The sequence below is a fragment of the Dryas octopetala genome, chromosome 4 (genome assembly GCF_963921425.1).
Source record: "Dryas octopetala chromosome 4, drDryOcto1.1, whole genome shotgun sequence".
NCBI lineage: Eukaryota > Viridiplantae > Streptophyta > Magnoliopsida > Rosales > Rosaceae > Dryas > Dryas octopetala.
In genome coordinates, this window is record NC_141369.1 from 20,762,374 (window position 1) to 20,787,675 (window position 25,302).

Consider the following 25,302-nt stretch of genomic DNA (forward strand, 5'->3'; position numbering starts at 1 on the left):
CAGTGGGTGGTCCAGCAAGTAGCTGATCATTGACTCATTATGTTTACATATTTACATTACACCCTTCTCACTCCAAGTTCCAATCAAAATCAGTCTCAGATTTTGATTACAACATCTTCTAAGTAATTTTTCCCCTCATTTTCAAATCCCAGGATAGACCCATCTACTTTTAACATGCTATTGCTTATGAACGAATCTCACCCGTTGATCACCGTAGAATTTATATTAAAATTTATACTAATCAACTGTTGTCAATTATTCACGTACAAACGTTTGTACGTAATGCTTGATATTATTTCTTATATATTTCACAATTCTTGTACCTAATTAATCTATCATGTATTGCTTGTAGAGTATACACCATATTGCTTAAAGAACTATATCGATCTCCATGAAAAAGAGAGGAAACAATAATATTGTATGGTGTGGTATCTGTCCTAAAAGATTTGAACTTAATAGCAGACAAAACTTCTGGGCCAAAGGAAGAATATATGAATTGGAAAAAGGAAAAAGAGCAGCAGACAAACTGTGGTGTGTAGTCCTATCCAATTGTACACAATCTACATGCATAGGTTTTGCTATAGGGATGTGTAATGCTATTGTGGAAGTACAATCAGTCATCCTTCAATGCATGCGCCTCACTTTTCTGGTGCTTATTAATTCATTTTGGGTACTTCATTTTTTGCATGGCGATCAAGCTCAACTTAATTAAGCAGATGATCACGTGAAGTTAATCAACTTATTGATTTTGTTTTTTTTACTAACCAAAGGTTGCAAAGGTGAAGGGTTAAAACCCACCCAATATAGTTGGGAGATTCAAAAAATCTACAATATTGCCTTTGCAAGGCACACAAGGAAAAGAGAAAGTACAAAATTGTTATATTAATTTAGAAGAATTCCAGTGCCCAAAAAGAAAGGAAGAAATCCAAACTCCCTAAGGGGATAGACTTAAATTATGGATCACATCCACAAAAGCTCCAAAAAATTTGGAATAATCACCTTACTTGGCCAAAGAGAAAAATGAAGGAGGAATCATGGTTTTGTTTTTTTTTTTTTTGGCCATATCATGGTTTTGTTAACATTGTGATAAGCTACTTAATTTGCTAATATGATTTGTGACAACTGACAACCATGGATGTTGTGAATAATAAATGAAACTCCAATCCATGGATGTGGTAGGCATTTCTTCAATGCACTAGAAACAAAAATAAAAGTCATCAAATAATATGATAAAGCAATGTGTCAATATCTTAGTTGTTAGAAGTAAGTTAAGTTCAAAGTATACTTCAATATAAGCAAATGAAACATTATTTTTTACTTTTTAAATATGAAGAGAGGGTATTCAAATTTAGAACATTTCAAATATTACAAAGAAAAATACTTATAAATTAATAATTGGATGATAAAAAAAATTTATATTTAATTTTCATGTAAGATTATATCTTACCATATAAAATATCAGCTAATAAATGAATAAATAATCAAGTAACCCATTACCAAATCTTAGCCAAACAAATAAATTAAACAATACCATAATCCAAAGTCCACTTCTACCCGCTACCAAACACACCCCTAAATACAAATGGAAAAAGTAACTCTACGCCCATAACGCACGGCAGCGCAAAATAGCAACCTTCACCATTAAATACTATTAACACACTGTTTACTCTCACTGAAAATAAAAAAATTCAACCCATTTTATTACCAATTAAATCTTGTCCCATTTCCGACACCAATATCGACGGAATCGCGCCAATTTCCTTGCCGCCGATCGCCGTATTCGAACATCCCGACCCGAATCCGCAGACCCAAATACCCGATTTCACAGTACGAGCCCTAAAAAAAAAAGAAACTTTACTATTTGGTGTCCTCTTCACTTTGGGTATTTAAAAAAATGGGTTTCTCTCAGTGTTTGTGCTTTAGGTACAGTGTGAGATTCACAATTAGCTCAGCTTGATTTTGATTTTGCTCGAGCTCCAAGTACACGTGGCGATCTGGGTCTTCTTCACCTCCATTTCTGCTCCAAGTTTCAGTGAGTCATTTTTTAACTTTAGCTTGTGTGCTAATCGGTACTGTGCACTTTAACTTTGTGCTCAATTTTTAATCTTGGAGTATAATATTGTGGTTTTGGATTTCGATCTCTGTGCATTTTTTAAGCTGTGAATTTAGTGGAATTTGGTGGAATTTAGGGCTTGATTTGGAAATTTGAGCTGATTTTCATGCTTGTTAGTGGGTTTGAGGAAATAGATTTTTTTATTCTGATATCTGAAAGTGTTTGGTTACCGAGAAAACTGAGAAATATGACGGAAAATTCAAATTTAAATTTTGCATTTATGCTGTATGAATCGTAATAATTTATGTAAAAAATGTCAAATCTTGCTAATTATTATTGGCCGTTTACGTTATTAGATTAATTTTAAGTTGATTAGCCTCAATACTTGGTTGAAATTTCAACTTTTTTTAGTTTGATAATGATTTCTGCATTTATTGTCATTAATGAGTGTTAATTAGTGAAATATGCATGACTTAGCCAGTCACAGTTCTAATTAGAAAATAATTGAAGTTTGATACTTGTAATGACCTACATATTCTTACTATATTTTTGCAGAAATGAAAATGTGGTTACATATGAGAATTGAGCTGTTTCCACGGTTAAGCACATTAGGCTGGTCATAGATTTTGTTTCGAGATTCGGATTTGAAGTGATCTTTATTCCTACATGGAAGTTAACAAAGAGGAGGCCCTTAAGGCAAAGGAGATTGCTGAGAAGCGATTTGCTGAGAAAGACTTTGCAGGTGCTAAGAATTATGCTCTAAAGGCTAAATCACTGTATCCAGGTCTGGAGGGCATATCTCAGATGGTTGCCACATTTGAAGTCTATGTTGCTTCTGAGGTTAAATTCTATGGTGAAATAGATCATTATTCAATTCTTGGCCTGAAGCCTTCTGCAAATAAAGATGCAGTGAAGAAGCAGTATAGAAAGATGGCTGTATTGCTCCACCCTGATAAGAACAAATGTGTGGGAGCTGATGGGGCTTTCAAACTTGTTTCTGAAGCATGGACTTTGTTGTCTGACACTACCAAGAGAGGCTTTTATGATCTACAGAGAAACAAACATTTGGCAGCTGCAGTTAGTCAGCCAAGTTTGTCTTCAGTTCATGCTAGTGGGGTTACAGGTTTCAACAATTGTTCCAATTCATCTACCTCCCACAGTAAACTTGACACTTTCTGGACTGTTTGCACTTCTTGCAAGGTTCAGTATGAGTATCTCCGGAAGTATGTGAACAAAAGACTTTCATGTAAGAACTGTCGAGGCATCTTTATTGCTGTGGAAACAGGGGCAGCCCCAGCAAATGGTTCTTTCCCTTATTCTCCTTGGTCATATATGCCTAGTAATGGGTATGGAAATCATGGATTTGATGGGGTTACATATGTTCCAAGCAATGCTACCTTTTTCACAGGAAACGGGGTCTCAGGATTTCATTCTGGACATGGGTATGAATATGTATCAAATGTTTCGTTTCAGTGGAGCTCATATTCTGGAAGTTCTGCTGGAGTTGTGGGTCCTCACGGATCATCGACTATATCCTCTGATGCTGTTTATCAGGCAAATGGAAGTGTTAATAAAGCTGGAGCAAAGGCTAAATCAAGAGTGAATGGAAAACGTTCCACGACAAATTCTGTGGCTAATATAAATTCAAATGTGTCTGCTAGCCATCAAGAGCTGCCAGAATTTAAGAATGATGGACCTGATAAAAAAAGGAAAGTTGTTGTGGGAGCAAGTTTTAGAAATGGGATTGAAGAAAAAGTATCAAAATCTGCTCCAGAAGCAAAACTAGCCAATGGAAATGGAAGTATTGGGCATGATCAGAAAATTCCTAGTTCAGGAGAACTTCCCACTAGACGTTGCTCCATGGCACCTGCATTTGATGCTAGAAAGTTGTTGATGGAGAAAGCAAGAACGGATATTTTGAAGAAATTGGAAGAGATGAAGTTGGCTTCAGAAGCAGCAGCTGCTGCTGCTGCTGCTGCTGCAGTAAAGAACACAAAAAAACAGGTTGAAGTGGGTCAATCAGGTGTGGCTGAAGGACCTCTATTAGAGATAAAAATAAGAGAGCCTCTCTCTATAACTGTCCCTGACCCTGACTTCCATGATTTTGACAAAGATAGGTCAGAGGAATGTTTCAAGCCAAAGCAAATATGGGCTTTATATGACGAAGAAGATGGCATGCCTCGCTTGTACTGTCTGATACGTGAAGTGATCTCAGTCAAACCATTTAAGCTACTCATTACTTACTTGAACTCTAAAACCGATAGTGAATTTGGGTCTGTGAACTGGCTGGACTGTGGGTTTACCAAATCTTGTGGAAATTTCAGGGCGCGGAACCTTGATGTCGTTGAGCAAGTGAACATTTTCTCTCATGTTTTGAGCCGGGAGAAAGCAGGCAGAGGAGGTTGTGTTCGGATATACCCCAAAAGTGGAGATATTTGGGCTATGTACCGGAATTGGTCAACAGATTGGGACAGATCAACCCCAGACGAAGTGAGGCACCAATATGTGATGGTGGAGGTTCTTGATGATTACTCTGAAGAGCTTGGTGTTTGCGTGTCTCCCCTTGTGAAACTAGCTGGATTCAAGACAGTATATCGAAGTAATTCAGACAAAAGTGCCATTCAATGGATTCCAAGAAGAGAGATGTTACGCTTTTCGCACCAGGTGCCATCGTGGTTGCTCAAGGGAGAAGAGAGTAACCTGCCAGACAAGTGTTGGGATTTGGATCCTGCTGCAACTCCAGACGAGCTGCTTCATGCTGCTGTGGAAGCCAAGGCATCAGCATAACATACTGAATTCAGGGAAGGGAAGCCAGATTTCGTTCGGAGTTCATTTTTAGCATTCTTTAGACAAATGTAGGTTTAACTGTACAAATATGTCACACTTGGCTAGCGGCCAATGCAACATTAACCCCACATGATTCTAGTGGGTGCTTTGTTTACCCAGTAAAACTTGTGACAACAATTTCGATTCTAATGACTGCTTGTTTACATGGTTACAACATCACACTTGTGACTTGTCCGTGAGAGCTGTAACACTTAATTCGGGAACAGATTGGGAATTCAACACTATTTTACTAATGCAATGCTTATTTTTGGTCTGGATTCTTGCCAATATATTGCATGGCTCAATCCCTATTATATTCTTCTCTGCCATATTGTATTTACTCAAAACATCTTTCTGATGTAAATCTAAATATTAAACTTTAAATTCTAAGCGTCTAATTCATTCATATTTCTCAATCTCCACAACCAAAACGACAAAGAAGAAATTTTATAATTTATCTGCACGGCGTCGTTTTCTTGTTTACCCCTCTCTCATCATCAGTTAACTAATCCAACGACTTTGCACGGCGTCGTCTTAATACAGACTATGACGAGTCTACAACCCCCACCAGAAGCCCAGGACTGCCGATCCCTATAACACCTGAAAGTGAATCGAAGGACGAGCAAGGAAACACCAAATGAATCCTCTACTGTGGCACAAAGTAGCTGCGATATCTGGTATTACCTTTTTCGTATCTCATACTTCAAAAGTTGTTATTTTTACTGTTTTTCTGGGTTTAGAGTCTCCATGAGATATCCCATATCTGTTTGTATTTGTGTGTATGTAGGTATAGATTTGTATCAAATATGAGAAAACCCAATTTTGATTTTGTGTGTTAACAGGAATGGCAGCTCTTGTGTTGGGCACTTATGGTGCCCATGGCTTCAAACCCAATAACCCAACTTACAAAGAGGTCCATCGTCTATTTTACTCTTTGCCCATTTGATTTTAGCTCATATTTTTCATGGTTTTGTATCTTCATTCTTGAGTTTCTGGAATTTATTATGTTGCAAATAATGGGTAGGTTTGGCACACGGCATCTCTGTACCATTTGGTTCACACAGCTGCTCTGGTTGCTGCCCCCCGCACGAAACACCCCAACATTGTGAGTTTGTTAAAACCTTTATCAAGGGGGGTGTCCCCAACTTGGATTTCATTGGATTTTAAAAATCCAATGAAATCTAGATGTCTCCAACTCAGATTTTAATGGATTCCAAAGAAATCAAGGTGTCTCCAACTCAGATTTTAATAGATTCCAATGAAATCAAAGTGTCCTCAACTCAGATTTTAATAAATTTCAATGAAATCAAAGTGTCCTCAAAAAGTCATGGATTTTATTAAGTGAAGGATTTGGATGCATTTTTTACACATAACAAATTTCATAAGAATACCAGCCAATTTCCTTAGATTTTGATGGATTCGATGGATTTTAAAATCCATTAATAAAAACAAAACGTTATAACCTTTATCCAAATAACTACCTTCCTTTTTTTTTTATTTTTTTTTTTATGGTGTTAGCATTTTGGAAGTATTTTTCTGTATCTCCTCTGTTGTGAATGATGGTGTCTTTTCTTGCTATGAATTAAAATTCAAACCATAATCTAAGGTCTGACTCTTAACATTTTTGGAGTTGTAAAAATGAGCAGGTATTTGGTTTTGGAAGTTCTGTAAAATGCAAATGAAGCCATAATTCATTTATTCAACTTCATATGTTATGACGTTTGTTAATATTAGTTACTGGTTTGTGAATGTGCATGTGAGGATATCTGCTAATTGTATCATTGTTTTCCAGTTTGGAGGCCTTTTGACTACTGGTATACTCGCGTTCTCAGGGACGTAAGTGCCATTCTTCTGCACTTATTTTTGCATCTAATTAAATGTTCTCCATTCCGTTTATAAAACACCATGTTTTCTTGTTTATAGAATCATTCAGAGTTAAAGTTTCTTGCAAAGTGAAGTTCCTTGAATATGAATTGTAAAGGTTTTCCATATTGAGTAAAAGCACTGACCTTGTTAGGAATTAGGAGGCAAATGAAATCACAAGACTAGTGATATGGTTAAATTCATTTGTCTTTTTCTGGGAATATATCACTAGCAATGTAGTAAGATGTATCTTATTCTCCAGAGAGGAACATCTGTTTAGATGGTTTATGCTAGAGTTAAGAATCATTTTAGTCTATTGGTATGGCAAAATCCTCTACTCTGTCTGATGAATAATGTGGATTCTCAACGTATAAATGCCTCATAAATTGTTAATTGGAATAGTAACATGAGAATACATGCATATTGCAATTGTAGGGTTTCAATATCTTGTTTCTGGACTTGTTTGCCTGGGATAAGTTTAAGGCTTGGTGAACTGCACAATGAGGGTACTGCCTTAAGTACAGAGTCCATGCATCATTCCAACAGGCCTTTTCCAGTTGTTTGCTTTGAGGAAACAATATTCACGGAAGTGCTTGCACTAATATTACTAGTGAGTACTGATTGAAATACTTTGATTTTTGCAGGTGTTATACTGTGGCATTACTTGAGGATAGAAAGTACTCTACATTGGCTCCTTTTGGTGGCTTTGCTTTTATCGCTGCTTGGGGTAGCTTGCTTTTCTAAGCTTTACAACTTCTCTAGTTGAATTCACTATTTCATCTTGGCGAAGAGAATCACAATATGCATGTTTCTTGAATTTCAAAGTTGCCCAAGCACTTCCTTGTCATAAATGTCTGACGATGCAATGGTATATGATCAATGTATATCAAATTATCAATGTACTAACAACTTAGTGTTATTTGATGCCTTTACATAGGTTGTCAATTTCTATTATACTACATTCTTGTAGAATTCTTTCCGTTTATGGTGGGAAATTAAAGACCCACAAAATTGATATATAAAAGTTAAATTATATGTTTGCCCATTAACGTTTATTAGATTATATGTGTACCCATATAATGTTTACACTCGTAGTATACTTATCTGACAAAACCCATTTATGATCAAGTGAATGGTTGAATACATACTAGCCTTGAGGTTGGACACACATGATGGCTATTGGCTAAGGATTTAAGCCCAGAAAACCCCCACTTGCAAAAATTCTTTTCATTCTACTAATAATTTGCAGACCAGTATTTTTGTTTTTCCAACTAGACCAACTCCATCTGCCATCTCTGTTGTGCAAAGAACAAAAGGATTTGTCTGGTAGGTTGGCAAATTTTAATATATAAACTTGATATATCTCTTGTTTTTCTCATTAGTAACATGTGACCAACTATAAGGTTTAAATATAGGACATTAGGACCACCAGACCAACTCTCCACTGGTGCACAAAACTTTCTGCTCGATTTTCCCAATAGACAAGCTTTGGAAGAACAGCAAAGTACAATATGAGAAACAGAGTAGAATCCATAGACAGTACAGTGGGGGAGGAGATGAAGTGCCGTGGCTGCTTTCTTGTTCAAGACGATAGTTTCAACGTCACTGTTTCCCATTATGTAGGCACAATCATGTGACAAGATTATCAGTGCCAGCTAAAAACCCCATTTGGGTTAGCTACATAAAATAATGGACCATCCTTGCCCATATGCTTTGAAATTCAATGTGCCGAATCTGAAAGTTACAACTGATATGCTTAAGATGCATCCAAGTATATTTCACAACTTTGCAAGGGCACTCACTAACTGAGGGAATACAGTAATACACTGTGTACACCCATAAGGGATTGGATTTTGGAACTTACCCTACATCCTTATTCTTAAGGGAGGCGACCTGTGATGCTACTAGACCTTGAGTTCATTTGCAGCCACACACATCTTTCACAATCTTGAAGCCGGCTTATGCAGCTTAGCTGTATATTACAAAGTATTACAAACTTTAGGAAAATTTCAATTTGCAGCTCATTATGTTATAGTGCCCTTTCGTAACAGTGAAGAGTCATACAGGGTCCACAGATCTTAGACAAAATCAGAATCAGGTCCAGTTTTGTCTTTACGCCACAAAGAAAAAGGTTCATCCTTGTCATCATCATTCATCAAACACCAACATCCAACCCCTATCTCACCCCTTCGGGCACATGCAATTTCTAATACAAGTTATTTATATTTACACTCCTTTGATATTTATCATCTTTGATATTTATCATCTTTTTATATACATCTCGTAAGATTTTAAAATTATTGCATATAACCCCTACAAGAAAAAAAAATAAATAAATAAATAATCTTATTATGTTATTCTACCCCCTTAGCATGTCTTTTTACATACTTTCTCATCATTTTTCATCTCGTTGTAAAGGAGTATGCAACAATTTTGAAACCTCAAAAAGTGTATGTAAAATTTTAAAAACTCCAAAAAATATATATAAAAAAACGATAAACTTCAAAAAGTGTATGTATAAATAACGCTTCTAATCTCCCATTAAAAAGGGTTAATGATCATATTATAAGCCAATGAACCGTTGCTTTATAACAACTACAACAAGACTCAGAGGTTTCTTTTGCTGAAAAAGGTACAGTAATATCAGGAAAACAAATGATGCAAGAACCACTAAGCAGAAACATACCATAATATAATTATGCACCTTTTAATTCCGCCATTTATGGGTGTAAGGTAGAATAGATAATGAAAATACAAGGGTGGTGGACCAACATGGTCTAAATGGTCTCTCCCTCTGTTTTTGTGGAAAGATTGAAAGCACTAATAATGATGGAATAAGCCCACCAAAAAAAGTAATAAAAGCAAATATAAATATAAAGTTCATCACCATCCACATAGAGCTTGGCAATATAAAGCATTGCTAAGATAAACAGAAACCTTGTATTAGATTTATTGGCATTTGTTTCTAAGTGTTGCAGAGATCTCTATACCTTTCTTCTTTACTCTGCACCCTGCATATCTATACCACTTACTTTCTACTTCAACTAAAGCAAACTATATTTCAGTCACACTTCTAAGAACCCACTAGCCCTCTTGGGCCTCTTCTTTGCATCCTCTGTGATTACATTAAAAAGGGTAAAAAAAAAAAAAGGCTTAAAAACCTGTCACATATTAGCTTTATGTGTCTTTCTTCTTTGCAATCTCCTCCACCCAGTGTAACATGGGGAAGAACAGAACTTCTACTGTTTCTCTCTTTCTTCTTCAGTTGGTATGAACTCTATTTAGCTGACAAACCGATGAAGTTGAGGTAAAATAAAATAAAATGGATGAATATGAAGGTCCTGGTGTAGTATGGAAAGCATGAATTAGTCTTAGTCTAGGAATCCGCTCGTCTACCTCTCTATAATTACTGTGTTTGATTGAATCCCTATATTGATATGCCACTCACTATTGCAGACGCGAATGGGCTCTCGGGAAGGTTAATTCCTTGGCTGCTGCATGGTATGAAAAACCAAGCATAAAAAGCAAAGGGGTGGTTAACAAAACAACCAGAAATGAGAAAACTGGTAAAAGTATTATGACTTCAACCTGAACAAGCTGCTGTAAGTATACCTATCATGGTCATGGTAATTAGTGTTAATAAGCCTGATTTTGTCCTCACTGGTGGAACCATTGTTCAAAACATCCAGCAAATAATTAAAATCCTTTGCAGATGGGAACTCTGCTTGTTCTGCATGGGCTACATTAACAAGAAAAAATATTAGCAGGGAAGCGGATGAAAGGAGGACGAAAAGAAGATGAAGCAAGAAAAAAGAGAAACCAGAAAGTTGTTATTTTTAGACTTTTTTTAATGTAATGACACTAATATACCTTCTGGATGCCTCAACTCATCAATCGAGTAACCATAATAGAAATGATGGGACAAGGGCTTAGCTGCTAAGTACATCTCTGAGAGACGCCGTCTCTCAAATTCGAGTGCTTGCTCACTTTCCTCTATGAATTGCTTCCTTAGCAATCTTGAATTATCATTAAATCTGTGCACTGTATAAAACAGAAAAATAAATTATATTAGGTAAAGGTGATATGGCAACCTAAAAGGCTAAAATAGATTGTTCTGCATTTATCTGAAGAATTTTTTTACTTGAGTGAAATTCTGAATCTCCATCAATCAAATGTGAATTGTGGCATAAAGGGTGCTGTGTCTTCTCCGAAAACTTCCTGCATAGTTAGATTAAACTTCATAAATTTAAACACTAGTTGAAAACCACAGAGGAGATGACATGGAAATGAAAACCTTCCTAAAAGGATTGATTGTTGTTAAAGGTTCTTCTCAGATGTTTAGAGAAAATTTCCAAAAGATTCATAAGGAGGAAGCTAGGAAAGGGATATACACACTACTCACTACAAATATGACTTCCCTAATACCATACCATGTCATAACAATTCTAAGACTTGAAGGGGAAAAAAGAAAAATAAACAAAACAAACAATGATTTTCTAAAGCAGACTAATATTAAATGGAAGCAATCAGTTTCAACAAAGGGGGAATGCAAGCTGGCCAAATCAATCATGTTGACTATAAGAAATCAAGGTTATCACCATCTTATTAATTAATTCAAGTAGTGGACAGCATTTCTTCTTTTAGAGAACAATGCTGTTATATTTGCTTTTAGTTAATTGGCAGTCACAAACAATAAAGATACTGCAATGGTAGGAGAAAAATTAATGGGAAGAAGCATTAATCAGTTTGAAAGCTCATGAAGTCCACTTTGGTTGAGTGAAATATCAGACAATAACTATTTGCTTCTGAATTTATGGACAAGATAATGTTAAAAAGAAAAAGGGCCAAGAAAGATAAATACTGCCCGAATCTAAGCACAATAAAGATGACAAGGTTACTTTGATTTTGAAGAAATAGAAAAATTTTACCTGTCAACAAGCCTAGACTTTTCCCTGTAAGGTTTCACGAGAACTCGAGCCCCACATACAAAATGAGGATTCCCTTTTGACAAAATATGCCTGACCGTCTCTGCATAAACAAAAGTGACAAACCCAAACATCCTCTTCTGTTGACATGGGATGCGTACATCTTGAACTGGCCCATATTTGCTATAAAATATAAGATTATAAGAAAGAGATCAATGTTTGTAAACCAAGAGACAAGAATAAGAAAATTCAAGATAAGGGATAAATAAAACTCTAATAACAGTTCTTAGACACTACATATGAAAGAAAAAAAAAATCGTAGCCACCCTTACTTGAAATAGTTGGAAACATCTTGCTCAGTGAAATTACTCTCAGCTGGAAAGGTAAGATAAATCTGTCGAGAACCAGAAATAATTCCACCAGGTTCAGTTTTCTCACCAGAATACTCCAAGTATTTAGGGATATCTTCTGCCAATATAACCGAGTGCTGTCCATGAGGCCTATATAACAACTCAAGTCAAGCACTTATATCTAGCAAATATATGATACATAAACAACAGTAATTAATAAGGTGTTACCTGTCAATGAGACGAATGCTGTTTTTTAATCGAGCAAGAAGCTTTGTCAAGCTATAGCCAGCCTTACCATGTCTCTGGCTCTCTGTAAGGTATCCCTCAGCCTGAAGAGTCCTTCCATATTTCTCATAATACATCATTGGCAAAGAGGCAATTGATATCGGGAACCCTCTTCTTGATTTCAAAAGCTCAATTATTTCTATCTCTAACTTTTCAAGGGAGCCAGGAGAGACGACATGATCATCATTTGAAAGCTCATTCGAATTTGGGTTGAAAAATTGAGAAAAGCTTTCAGGCATGGGATGGCCATGGAAGTACCTGCAGTTGTTTCCATGCTTGCAGAACCCCTTGTTGAAGTAATGGCAAACCTTAAGAGGAAATTCAGGCATGCTTGGAGTCCTTCGACTGGTTCTCACAGTCAATGCTGGTTCATGGTAACAGTAATTGCCGGCAAAGTCTGGCAAAAACTGCATTTGATTTTGAAGGCGATAATCTTCAGCAGCCGAATCTGAATACCTTTGTGGAACAAAGTCTACAGCTTGCAGTGGCTGCTGATCAACAGCCACTTGGGGGTCCCTAAATGGATTTGCTGCTCCAAGAGTTGTGGGAGATGAAATTGGTCTTGTTAAATTAGGAGGGTAAGGAGTGAATTGTAAAGGCAGGTCTGAAACAGGAACTTGGTTCACCTGAGAAGGTGAGATTGGAGCAGACACTGCCAGTTTGCATAACCCAAGCTCAGTTTTCGCTTTGTTAATCAAAGACTGGATCAAATTATCGGGGCTGAATGCCAGCCGAATCATGTCACGCTCACCATGATCTTGCAACAGAAGATACCCAATTATCTTAGAAACATTTTCAGGCTCTATCTTCTGGATCCTATTGTACACTACTTTTGTGGACTCAGAAAAATCCATCTCAGATCACAACCTACATAAAACAAGTACATTGAAGGTACACATATTATTATAAAGATACGAATAGCAGAGTAAATAATCATATAAAGAAAGTTGGTTATTAATCCAACTACGTTCGACATAATAATTGATAGGGTGAAACAAGATATCAATTTTTTTCTCAACATAGACCAGAAAATAATGCAGATCTAGTGAACCAAGGAACCAAGTCTATGAGTAGATTCATATGCATCTTTAAGCAGCAGTTCACAATGCTATTTATGGTAAGAATCCTCTTAAAAAGATTACCAAATAAATGAAAATCAAATTGGAAGGAGACCACCAAAAAGGTAACCTTGTTGGTTCATGCATAATCAACTTCTATAATCTGTCAGTCACCAAATTCAGCCTCGATAATTTATACCAACAAAACATGAAAATCGGCAACTTCGTATTCAAGAAGACAAGAAGATCCAGGCAACATTTCTACCAAAAAGAGGAAGATGGATATAACCCGAGAGAAGCAGCAAATCACTGCCTCTAGAACACATCAGCAGCAAAAACAAACGTTTGTTTCTCTAATTAGCAGCATATGTATTAACCACCAAGCCAGAAAAAAGAAAAGAGATGAAAACCTACTTCAAATTTTTTCTTTTTAAAAGAAAGAGATGAAAAAGAAAAGAAAAAGGGCGAAGGTTTTAACTTTTGGAAAAACAAAACAGAGAACCGTGCTTGTGAATTATGTTCAGATTTGAAGGGCAAACAAAACCCAGGATTTTCTTCCATTGGAAGCAGTAAGAAGAACAGACTCTTAATAAGCTGAGCCACATAAAAGATGTTCATATTCTTCCCAGCCAGAAGAAACCTTGTTTTTAACAGTTACCCGAAAGCATTTTAAATTTGTTCAAAATAAAAGAGGGAAACAAGGTTTTAACGTTTTCATAGTCTCCTCAGCCAGAAACCATTTTTATTGTTCAAAAAAAAAAAAAAAAAAAAAAAGAGGGAAAGAAGAACCTTTTTCATTTCTTAAACACAAGAAAAAAGTAGAGAAGTTAGCAAAAGCCAACATCTGTTAATAAACACAACCATTTACACAACATTTTTCCTGAACAAACACATGTCCAAGATCAAGAAATTGAGTTGTAAAAGGAAGAAGATAACAAAAAGAAAAGAAAATTGAAAAAAATTTGTTCTCATTTTCAGAACAAACCATGCAAGAAGCTGAAGCAACACATACACAAATACACAGGAATTAATTAAGTTCCCAGCCATTTTTGAACTCTGAAATCACAGTTATGAAACATCTCTTAAGAAACCCAAGTAGCAAGAACCAACATTTGGCCATAATTGAGCATAAAAAAGGAGCAAAAACAACAGGAAATGGTAGTTTGCAAGCATTAATGAGCAAAGATCTGACACACCCACCAAATCTTTTCAGAGCCTGAAGATGAAACAAAGTCAAAGGAAGCAATCCAAGGCCCCAAACTCCTCCATAGCCATGATTGATTGCTCACTCTGTTCCTTCCTTCCTCTCCCTCTCTCTGTTCTTTGCTATTTTTATCTTCTTCTCCTTCTCCTTCTCCTCTCCTATCTTATATTCCAATTCTCTCTGAACAGAAAGGACACATTCTTAACAAAAGCAAAATGACAGAAAGGATAGAGCTTTAGAGAGGGCGCCTTGTCTTTAGTTCAAAATCAACAACACACACTTATAAACAACTAAACCTCTCCCTCTTCCTTGGCCAAAAAATAAAAACCTCTCCCTCTTCTCTCCACAAATTCACATGAAAAAAATTATAAAAATCAAAACTTTTTTGCATTAAACTGTTTAAACTAAATTTGTATATTAATATTATAGCGCTCTCTCCCACTCTGTCTCTCTACTCTCTCTCACTGCTTGTCACTCTTATCCTTAATGTTTCGCTGAATTATTATTCAATATTCAATTTTGAATAAATTACAGGGTGTATTTGTCGTTACAGAAATTTGCGGCAATTTATGGAAAATGAGCCTGGATTTTCGAAACAGCCTCCCAACTACATTACCCAAATTGCCCTCCACCTCTTTTGAAATGGTCCTTGCAGACTTTGCAGTTAATCTTTTTTAACAATCTTAATTTCAAAAACTAGAAAGAAAAGAACTAAAATTATATATTTTCGGAAATATCTATGTGGCTGTATAGCCTGTATTTCATTAAAATAGCTAAAAAACAAAAAACACTGGACCCATGCGTAAAACGTGGGACCCATCCAGTTTCGGTTTCTTTGTTGTCCTGTCTACCGTATGTGGCTGACATGCAGACGGCAGCGAATGCCCGCATGGACTAGATGAGCGGCTGCGATTTAATCTTGGAGTTTAGGGTTTTCGGGCTACGAAATCTAATCAGCCGTCTGCATGCTTGCCACGTGGCAGTTCGCATCGAGTTACGGTTTGTTTATCCTGTGGGTTACTGTTCATGGATAAATAGGGAATCATAACCTCAAGCTGGTGTACTTTAAATTATTAGTTTCTAACGTGGGACCCGCATCGCCATCCGTACCCACAATCCTAACTGGCACTTCGTGGGTCCCAGTTTAAAGGACTCTCAGTTCAGTTGTCCGTGATTGGTGGTTGATTTTTTGCTTTATTATTTTTCTTTTGGAGACAAAAAAAGTTTATAAATAATAATAATAATAATAAAGAATCAATAATTGATTAGCATAATTCTCCGTAATTGTACTTTATATAATAGTTAAGTTGTTTTGTGTTACACGGTTTCTTATTTTTAATGTATTAGTTTATTTTTTGTTTCTTTTAATGATTAAAATCAGCACCCTAAATATTTAAAAAAAAAAAAAAAACATGTACACCACTTGTGCGAAGAAAAGGGGCTTCCAATATCAGGATATTTTTATTTGGTAAGTTCATCAAATTTAGAAAAAATAAATAAAGAAAAATAGGTAGGGCAATAAAGGAAGGCCCAAAGGATTATATGGTAACAAAACATTTTATTGATTACTGCATAGTGACCTATTCAAAAGGAGGATTACCAACTATTGTTAGCGTAAAGAACAAAAGAAATCAAGATATGATGTTGTGAATCAATCTAGATTCATGAATGGAGATATTTTTGGGAAGTTATGTTTCTCCTGTAGAAGGGGAAATTTCTGTTAAGTCACCTTATCATGTTTTTAGTAATATTTTGAGGAACTATTCATATTTTAGAACATTCCAATGTATAATGTGATTATTGTTCATAATATATTGATATTTGAAAGTTGTATAACATGATATTTGTTTATATTGTTCATAAATGTATGGTGTGAGGGTTGTATGAGATTATAATTATTCATATTTTAGAGCATGAAAGGGTTGTGTGGACTACTTGTGTTGAAAATATGTTACGACAAAGATAAGAGGTTACGATGAATTTAGAGTTTATATTATTTTTTGGTAATCGAGGGTGTCCTGGCTAGTTTTCGCACACCAGATTATTTTATTGAGCAGATCAAAGACAGGCAATTAACACCGGGCCTAAAGTATTTATAAGAAATTTTACCTCCCTTGCTGCCTGACTCAAAGACTCGAAATGAAAACTCGCACTCAGGTATTTAGATTTACAGCTGCACTTTCGAACTAACTCCTTCAACACCTTAAAATTTATAATATAAATTATTGAACGTTCAATAGATATGTAAAATGTCTTTTGGCCGGTTATAATTAAGCATGATATCATAACATCTCTACTACCATAGCCTGATATTGTTTTAGTGTTAAAAGCTCCAAAGAGATATGGATTTTTAATTATAACAAATACATATTCATTGGCGATGGGGGCCCGACTAACTAGAGAGATTAGGGGTGTGCTTAGCCTACTTTTACCAAACTAAACAAGATACACGCACACAATTTAGATAGACTGTACTCTTACAACTAATCACTTTAATATTATGCTTAATTATAAATCCACATCATACTACTAGCTAGACTCAGTTATTTAAAATATGTAGTTATAAAATCATTTAACACGATATACATTTCGTAAAGTTATAACCTAAAGAGATATTTGACTTTATACTAATAAAAGAGACGAAGAATAATATACTAATTTATCAAAAGCAAGGTGATAAGTACATGGTACACCATTATGATTAAGGACTGTGATTTCGACACCCTTGTCATTATCGACCCAACATAATTAATGAAAGGAAGCTGACGTTCCTCTGGCTCTATTTTGGCACTTGCTCTAATCCAGTAAACCCATCAACCAATATATCATGATTATTTGAAGTGCACAGCATATTTACTACTGTTACTGCATGTTATAATCACATAAATAATTAAATATGAACACAACACAATAATCAACATTTTTTTTATAGTAACGAGAGGAGATTTGAACTTATGATTTATTCTAAAAAAATAATTTTCTTTTTATTGGGAAAGATAAAAATAAGAATCAAACTATATATGATCATGATAAATATATGTGGATTAAATACACTAACATTAGAACTATAAAGGGAGGTCAACATGTCCATCAATGGGTCATTAATACTTAGAACCATACAATTTATTTCTTTTCCTTGCTCTTCTGGAAAACTTTGGGAGAACTATGATTTTTTTTAATAACCAACTGTTTTTGGGGAGACATTAGAAAACGAAAATTGAAAAGACAAAAAATGATAGTTGTTTCACATGCGTTCAACCAATCATCTCTAGCTTTTTCCAGGCAACATGTGGTGCGCGCAGGACTCCACAAAATATATACGAACAGAGAGGCAAAAGGGTTGTAAAAGCTATGTATGCAGAAAGCATAAGAAAAGTTAATTGGCCCACTTTTGATTATCAGAACAACATGCAACTATATATCATATCTATCTGTATCTGTCTCCACTGATCAACTTGAGCCCTAGCTGAGCTTTTGATTTACTGTGTTAGACATATAATACATGACGGCTGAGTGTGATGTTTCTGGCTTCTAATTTAGTTAGCCATGGCATATATGTGGCCCATAATTGGTAACATTCAAGTAATTGAGTGGCAGTCTCTTGGGTCTTTGGAACTGAACCTTATCATCAGGATATATATATATATATGTCACGTACTGCCTGTGGCTGAAACTGAAACACTACTGGCTTCCAGGTTAGGCTACTCATCTCAGTTAGCAAGTACCCCAACAGATCGATCAAATCTACATGTAATCCATCTGGATATGGTTTATGTGATTTTGTTGTAACATGTTTGGTTGCATGTGGTTGAGTGGCATGGTGGTCGTGTCATTAATTAGTTATTGAAATTCTTAACACAACACGATAATATAATTTGAGATTATGAGTTGAACAGTGAAATCTAACAAAAAAATTAGCGGACTTGAGTTGGGCAAAACAAAAAAAATCAAAACTTGTTTGTGAACTTGGTTGATGTTCCTAAATTGGAAGGTTTTAGCAACAAATTGGTGGTGAACTTATAAATGTCAGTATGTCACTGCAAAACAAAACGTGTTGACCGTTGACCCTCGATCTGTCGGGCTTGCCAGGACGATGCTTACTAATAAGCTAGAGCCCCACATCACGTGCATGTACGATGCTGGGTCAATGACGCAATTATATCCGATGAAAGGCTTCATTATTTTTGGAAAAATATCATTTACATTTTTAAAAAAAAATTATTGGAAGATGTTAATCATATTATACACCCTTTAACTTTAGGGTCAGTTTTGATTTTTAATGTCTCCTACTCCCCTCCAACTTTTAATTCTACCAATGTATTGTCCCATCCCGAATTGTAACTGCTTTTTGAATAATCTCTTCTATCAGATATTAGCTTGATAGCCTTACATGTTTTTAGGAGCTTAAGCGAAAATAACATATGCTTCTCACAAGTTAAAACATCATATCATATGAGAAAGGATAATTCTACTTTGCACCATCATCTTACTCATCATATCCCATATGATGTTAAGATGTTTTAGTGGGTCTAAATAGGTGCATCATATCTTATGAGAAATTACAAGTTAGATACTCAAATTATACAAAAAGTAAGATTATTCTTTGAATCAAATTGAAGATAGCATGATCAGAACAATAAGTGTTCCTTATGAGGCAAAATTCTAAAATGAAGGAGTGTTGCCTCTAAGGACCAGTTTGGTTTACAAAATTGATTTATTGGGAAATCATTTCCTTTACATTTTCCAGGGAGAAGGGAATGTGAAATTCTCTTTCCTGTGTTTAGTAAGCTCGGGAAAGTAAACTAGGAATTGGAAACAATAAATGTTGTGTTTGGTCAGTTTTTTAATTGTACCCTAATATATTATTTATTTTGAAATAATAGCAGAGTTAGTTTTGTTAAAAAAAGTAATAAATGTTTTCCCAAGAGCAAGGAAATCAATTTCATTGCTCCAGTAAAGGTTTCATTTTCTCCCCAATAAGGACATCAGATTCTTTTTAGTCATGAATTGATTTCATTTATCTGTACTTACCGAACATGAGAATGAAATTAATTTCTCATTTTCAGGTCTTTAAAATTTGAATCAAATGGGCCTATGGGCAATTCCTTACGAGGAAACACTCTAAACGAGAGGAGTGTGAGTAGAATATTGGGCTTCCCAAGATGTGCATCCCATTTAAGCCCAATGTTTTGCGATGAGATTGGGCAATGCCCACACAAAAGCTTTTGATGGGCCTAAGAGAAATACAGCCCAATGTCATTATTATTTCTTCATCTTTAATTAGGGAAGGTGCCAAATAAGCTACACCAAATTTCAGGGACAAAAATAAGCTAGTAAATTGAAACGGCATCGTTTGATCTTTCTTGCTCATCCAAATTACCGTTTGGCAGTAGTCTTCTTCCTGCAACTGCCGTGAACCTGACCCGAATCTCAGAGAAAAGAGGAAGACGAATATCGGAGAGTGAAACCGAGAGAGAGATTCTTATTTCTAGGATTTTGGCGCCAAGCAGTTGGCCGCCGATCTCAGCTCGTGAAATCAGAGCTGTCCGATCTGCTTGCGAGCTCTCTCGAATTCCCGAAAAGCAGAAAAACCAAAAAAAAAAAAAAGGTTGCATACAATGTACCAGTGGAGGAAATTCGAGTTCTTCGAGGAGAAATTGGCGGGCAAGTGCGCGATTCCCGAGGAAGTGAGTGGTAAGATCGAGTGCTGCTCGAGCGGCAGAGGGAAGGTGGTGATCGGCTGCGACGACGGCACCGTCAGCCTCCTGGACCGCGGCCTCAACTTCAATTACGGCTTCCAAGCTCACTCCTCCTCTGTACTCTTCCTCCAGCAGCTCAAGGTTGGACCTTTCGTCTTCTTTTACACCACTTAATCCTTAATTTCTGTTTGGTTCCCGAGAAAGTGTGAGAAATAAACAACAATAACATAAATTAAAGTTTGAAATTTTTTGAAACTTAGGTTTAATTTCACTGTTTTAGCAAGTATTTAGGAGAGGACAAGTATGCTCATTTAGTCATTTTTCGTTTGTCAATTGTTAAATCAGCAACGCAACTTTTTGGTGACAATTGGAGAAGAGGAACAAATTTCCTCGCAGCAATCGGCAATGTGCCTCAAGGTTTTCGACCTGGATAGGATGCAGCCTGAGGGCTCAAGCTCAACGAGCCCTGATTGCATTGGAATCTTGAGGATATTCACTAACCAATTTCCTGAGGCAAAGGTAGTAACTTGCTTAATTGGAATTTGTGAACCTGAAGTTGATAGAAATAATAGAATTTTCAATCGAGTCATTATTTATTACTGCAGATTACATCGTTTTTAGTACTAGAGGAGGCACCTCCAATACTTCTTATAGCTATTGGCTTAGATAATGGTTGCATTTACTGCATTAAAGGGGATATTGCACGGGAGCGTATCACCCGGTTCAAGCTTCAGGTGGATAATCTTTCTGACAAGAGTCAGTCCTCAATCACGGGATTGGGGTTCAGAGTGGATGGTCAAGCCCTTCAGTTGTTTGCTGTGACTCCATCTTCCGTGAGCTTGTTTGCCTTGCAGAATCAACCCCCTAGGGGGCAAACCCTTGATCACATTGGAAGTAATGTCAACAGTGTTTCCATGAGTGATCGCTCGGTATGCACTTCACCCTCATATTCATTAGTGTATTTTCATGCATATCTTAGCATTTTATTTATATATTCATTTTTTGTGATCAGGAGTTGATAATTGGTCGACCTGAGGCTGTGTATTTTTATGAAGTTGATGGGCGCGGTCCTTGTTGGGCTTTTGAAGGAGAAAAGAAATTTTTAGGGTGGTTTCGTGGATACCTTTTGTGTGTAATTGCAGATCAAAGAAATGGCAACAACACTTTCAATATTTATGACCTGAAGAACCGTTTAATTGCCCACAGCCTAGTGGTTAAAGAGGTTTCTCACATGCTCTGTGAATGGGGTAACATAATACTTATAATGGCTGACAAATCAGCTTTGTGCATTGGGGAGAAGGATATGGAGAGCAAGTTAGATATGCTCTTTAAGAAGAATCTTTATACTGTTGCCATCAACCTGGTCCAGAGTCAGCAAGCTGATGCTGCTGCAACTGCAGAAGTGCTAAGAAAGTATGGGGATCATCTATATAGCAAACAAGATTACGATGAGGCAATGGCCCAGTATATCCATACCATTGGTCACCTTGAGCCTTCCTATGTGATACAAAAATTTCTAGATGCACAACGAATCTACAACCTTACAAATTACTTGGAAAAATTGCATGAGAAGGGGTTTGCTTCTAAAGATCATACCACTCTTCTACTTAACTGCTACACCAAATTGAAAGATGTTGACAAGCTCAATGTGTTCATTAAAAGTGAGGATGGTGTTGGGGAACATAAGTTTGATGTGGAGACTGCAATAAGGGTGTGCCGTGCTACCAACTACTATGAGCATGCAATGTATGTTGCAAAGAAGGCAGGGAAGCATGAATGGTACTTAAAGATCTTACTTGAAGACCTTGGCAGATATGAGGAAGCCTTGCAATACATTTCAAGCCTTGAACCAAGCCAAGCTGGAGTAACCGTGAAAGAGTATGGTAAGATTCTCGTAGAGCACAAGCCAGCGGAGACAATTGAGATACTCATGAGGCTGTGCACTGAGGATGGAGAATCATCCAAGAGAGGAGCTGCAAATGGGGCATACCTAACTATGTTGCCTTCTCCTGTTGATTTTCTTAACATCTTCATCCATCATCTGCAGTCACTTATGGTTTTTCTTGAAAAATATACCAACAAGGTCAAAGACTCTCCTGCTCAAGTAGAAATCCATAACACACTTTTGGAGTTGTACTTGTCCAATGACCTAAACTTCCCATTATTAACACAAGCCAGCAATGGTGAAGATCCAATTCTTAGGGCCAGATCAGGTGCAGCTGCCATGTCAAGAGCTGAGTCCAATGGGAAATTTTTTGCTGATGGTAAAGACTTGAGTAAGGAAATGGACTGTGTGGAAAGGCAAGAGAAAGGGTTACGCCTGCTTAAGAGTGCATGGCCATCTGAGCTGGAACATCCACTTTATGATGTTGATCTTGCCATAATTCTCTGTGAAATGAATGCATTTAAGGAAGGCCTTCTCTATCTATATGAAAAAATGAAACTCTACAAAGAGGTGATTGCTTGCTACATGCAAGCCCATGACCATGAGGGTTTGATTGCATGCTGCAAACGACTAGGGGATTCAGGTAAGGGTGGGGACCCAACTCTTTGGGCAGATCTGCTGAAATATTTTGGTGAACTTGGAGAAGATTGCTCCAAAGAAGTGAAGGAAGTTTTGACATATATAGAAAGGGATGACATCTTGCCTCCTATTATTGTTCTTCAAACACTTTCCAGAAATCCATGTCTCACACTCTCTGTCATTAAGGATTACATTGCTCGAAAGCTTGAACAAGAATCAAAGCTGATTGAAGAGGACCGTCGAGCTATTGAGAAGTATCAGGTTGGTCCTTACTTTGCACCTGTCATTAGTAATTTATTTATTATACCACTTTCTTTCATTTCACCAAGCTCCAGTAAAAGTTGGTTAACATACTTTATTTCTTGAAGTTTTCTTTGGAAGCTTTGTAATGACACGATGGCAATCTTGTCAAAACAGTATATAAAATAAGGTTGCATGGGCTAGTTAGGTTTAAAACTGCACAAAAATGAATAAAACAAGAAAAAGAAAAAGAAAACTGTAGTGTTTCAACTAGTTATGGCATAAGTGCATAACAAACCTAGGGATAATAGGTTCTTCAGGATCCTTGGATCGGGCTACATTGAACTGGAATTCTGGATTGGTAGAACTTGACAATTTGGCATTTGCTTGACCAGTGAAAGTGTTTCTTTGAAGGAAACTGGCATATTATTTAGGAAGTGGAAAACTATATTTTCAAAGCACCTTAAAGGACAATTGAGTGTAAACAAGGGGAATGACCAGGCATTTTTGGTATATTGTAGTTCTTTAGCTATGTTACACTGACTAAGTGAAGCTGAGTCTTTGCCATGAAAGATACACATAGATAAAATAATCAATACAGGCCAGGCACGATGGTACTCTTCACGACTTCTGTGGCGAATAGAATTATTGTGTGTATTGGACAAAATAATAATCTGCAGATACAAAAATACTCGTAATACCATTTTAGGTTTTGATTCAAACCATTGTTTGTTCATGTGGGTGTGTGCGTGCGCATGTGTGAGAGAGATTATTTATTGAATCCTTTAATTGTACAGGAAGCCACATTGGCAATGAGAACAGAAATTCAGGATCTTAGGACAAATGCTAGAATCTTTCAGCTCAGCAAGTGCACTGCATGCACTTTCACCCTCGATCTCCCTGCTGTACATTTTATGTGCATCCACTCATTCCATCAGCGTTGCCTGGGTGATAATGAGAAAGAATGTCCTGTGTGCGCTCCTGAATACAGATCTGTTCTAGAAATGAAAAGAAGTTTAGAACAGAACTCCAAAGATCAGGATCAGTTCTTCCAGCAAGTCAAAAGTTCTAAGGATGGTTTTTCTGTGATTGCTGAGTATTTTGGGAAGGGGGTCATTAGCAAAACCAGTAATGGACCCACAGGTGCTTCTTGATCTGCAGCAGTTCTTCAATATGTGGCTTATGATGTTTGTTGACTGTTCAGGATACTCAGTCATCAGCAGTTTAGTCCATCCCCATATGGGCTTGGAAATTATAGAGACATGGGATGGAATTGAGCAACTTTGGATTTCCTTCCTTTTGTGGGCATTGGACGACTGGGCTTGCTGTTTGTTTCCCAGAGTTTGGAGGGGGTGATATTTATTTGTCTTTTTTTGCAGATCAAAATGAGATATCCTGAAACAATTTTGGTGGATCTGCATTAATTTGAAAAATAAAGTGAAATTTGTGAGAAGGGCATTGTATTTGTTGCATTAACATACTGTTCTCATCTTTCAATTTCGAGCAGGCTTGAAAAAGATCCTTTAGAGATCATATGTGGAGCTGCCTACATACTGTTTGGTTGTTTAGAATTTGCTGACGTTCAACTTCTTTTTCTTGGAAAGGCGTCTCAGCGATCAAAATTAGAGTTGGGAAAAAACAATGTGGGGTATTGTCATCGATCTTTGAGTTATTGGCCTTTCATTTTAAGTAAAATTAATTCGTATTTTGTTTTATTGATTTGTTGCTAAGCAGTAAAGCTAGTTGATTAAACCCTGAAAGATGCTATTTACTATTTAGCTCACCAAGGAAGGTCTTGTTGTTGTCGGCCGCCAGCATCGAATTATTAATTATCTCTGTAGTTATGTATGTACAAGTGTACAACCATGAATTTTAGAGTTGGAACTGTTTAATAACAGGAAGCATTGGCCCAGATTGGAAGGTACGCAATCTTTCATTGGGAATCCTAGGCAACAAGCTTCTAGCAATAATTTTCAAACTCAACCTACTCCTTAGAGTGTGGTCCTTGTCTATATATTATTATGAGAATCGTCTTAAGCTGTAAATGATTGACCATAAACTCTTCAATGTCTTGAGCAAACATGAGTGGAGGAGTTCGATTTCTTTCGATTAGGAGTTTAATTCCTTATAATGCAACTGAAAAACAATGAATAATTAGCCGCTAACTACTTCCAATTGAGAGGTGTCCCCCCCTCACCCCCCAAGAAAAAAGAAAAGGAGAAGCCCCCACTCCACATCTGTATCATTAGTGAAAAAAGAAAAAGAGATCTTTTTA

General features: G+C 36.5%; 4 protein-coding genes across 6 annotated transcripts; 3 read left to right on the top strand and 1 right to left on the bottom strand.

Annotated features, from left to right (window-relative positions):
• The first annotated feature begins 1,652 nt into the window (after nt 1-1,652).
• LOC147287988 (uncharacterized) lies at nt 1,653-5,242 on the top strand. Of its 2 annotated transcripts, XM_086240603.1 has the most exons (3): nt 1,653-1,827; nt 1,910-2,032; nt 2,609-5,242. In XM_086240603.1, the coding sequence occupies exon 3, from the start codon at nt 2,720-2,722 to the stop codon at nt 4,838-4,840; it is 2,121 nt and encodes a 706-aa protein (XP_086096729.1). In that variant the 5' UTR covers nt 1,653-1,827; nt 1,910-2,032; nt 2,609-2,719; the 3' UTR covers nt 4,841-5,242. The 2 variants fall into 2 exon arrangements, with proteins under 2 accessions (XP_086096729.1, XP_086096728.1); XM_086240602.1 differs by having other exon boundaries at nt 1,653-2,032.
• Nucleotides 5,243-5,396: 154 nt separating this feature from the next.
• On the top strand, nt 5,397-7,787 carry LOC147287989 (uncharacterized). Its single transcript, XM_086240604.1, has 5 exons — nt 5,397-5,556; nt 5,722-5,792; nt 5,904-5,984; nt 6,672-6,715; nt 7,387-7,787. Exons 1-5 carry the CDS (start codon nt 5,517-5,519, stop codon nt 7,484-7,486), a joined length of 336 nt encoding a protein of 111 aa, XP_086096730.1. The 5' UTR covers nt 5,397-5,516; the 3' UTR covers nt 7,487-7,787.
• A 1,876-nt stretch (nt 7,788-9,663) lies between these two features.
• LOC147287990 (CCCH-type zinc fingerfamily protein with RNA-binding domain-containing protein) lies at nt 9,664-15,043 on the bottom strand. Of its 2 annotated transcripts, none has more exons than XM_086242113.1 (9): nt 14,893-15,043; nt 14,561-14,860; nt 12,246-13,169; nt 12,000-12,167; nt 11,671-11,850; nt 10,884-10,960; nt 10,613-10,783; nt 10,355-10,481; nt 9,664-10,233 (listed from the first exon to the last, which is right to left on the bottom strand). In XM_086242113.1, exons 3-9 carry the CDS (start codon nt 13,154-13,156, stop codon nt 10,170-10,172), a joined length of 1,698 nt encoding a protein of 565 aa, XP_086098239.1. In that variant the 5' UTR covers nt 13,157-13,169; nt 14,561-14,860; nt 14,893-15,043; the 3' UTR covers nt 9,664-10,169. The 2 variants fall into 2 exon arrangements, with proteins under 2 accessions (XP_086098239.1, XP_086098238.1); XM_086242112.1 differs by having other exon boundaries at nt 9,664-10,236; nt 14,893-15,040.
• Nucleotides 15,044-19,937: 4,894 nt separating this feature from the next.
• VPS11 (vacuolar protein sorting 11) lies at nt 19,938-24,956 on the top strand. Its single transcript, XM_086242575.1, has 5 exons — nt 19,938-20,404; nt 20,609-20,782; nt 20,869-21,192; nt 21,276-23,048; nt 23,825-24,956. The coding sequence occupies exons 1-5, from the start codon at nt 20,183-20,185 to the stop codon at nt 24,179-24,181; spliced, it is 2,850 nt and encodes a 949-aa protein (XP_086098701.1). The 5' UTR covers nt 19,938-20,182; the 3' UTR covers nt 24,182-24,956.
• Nucleotides 24,957-25,302: the final 346 nt, after the last annotated feature.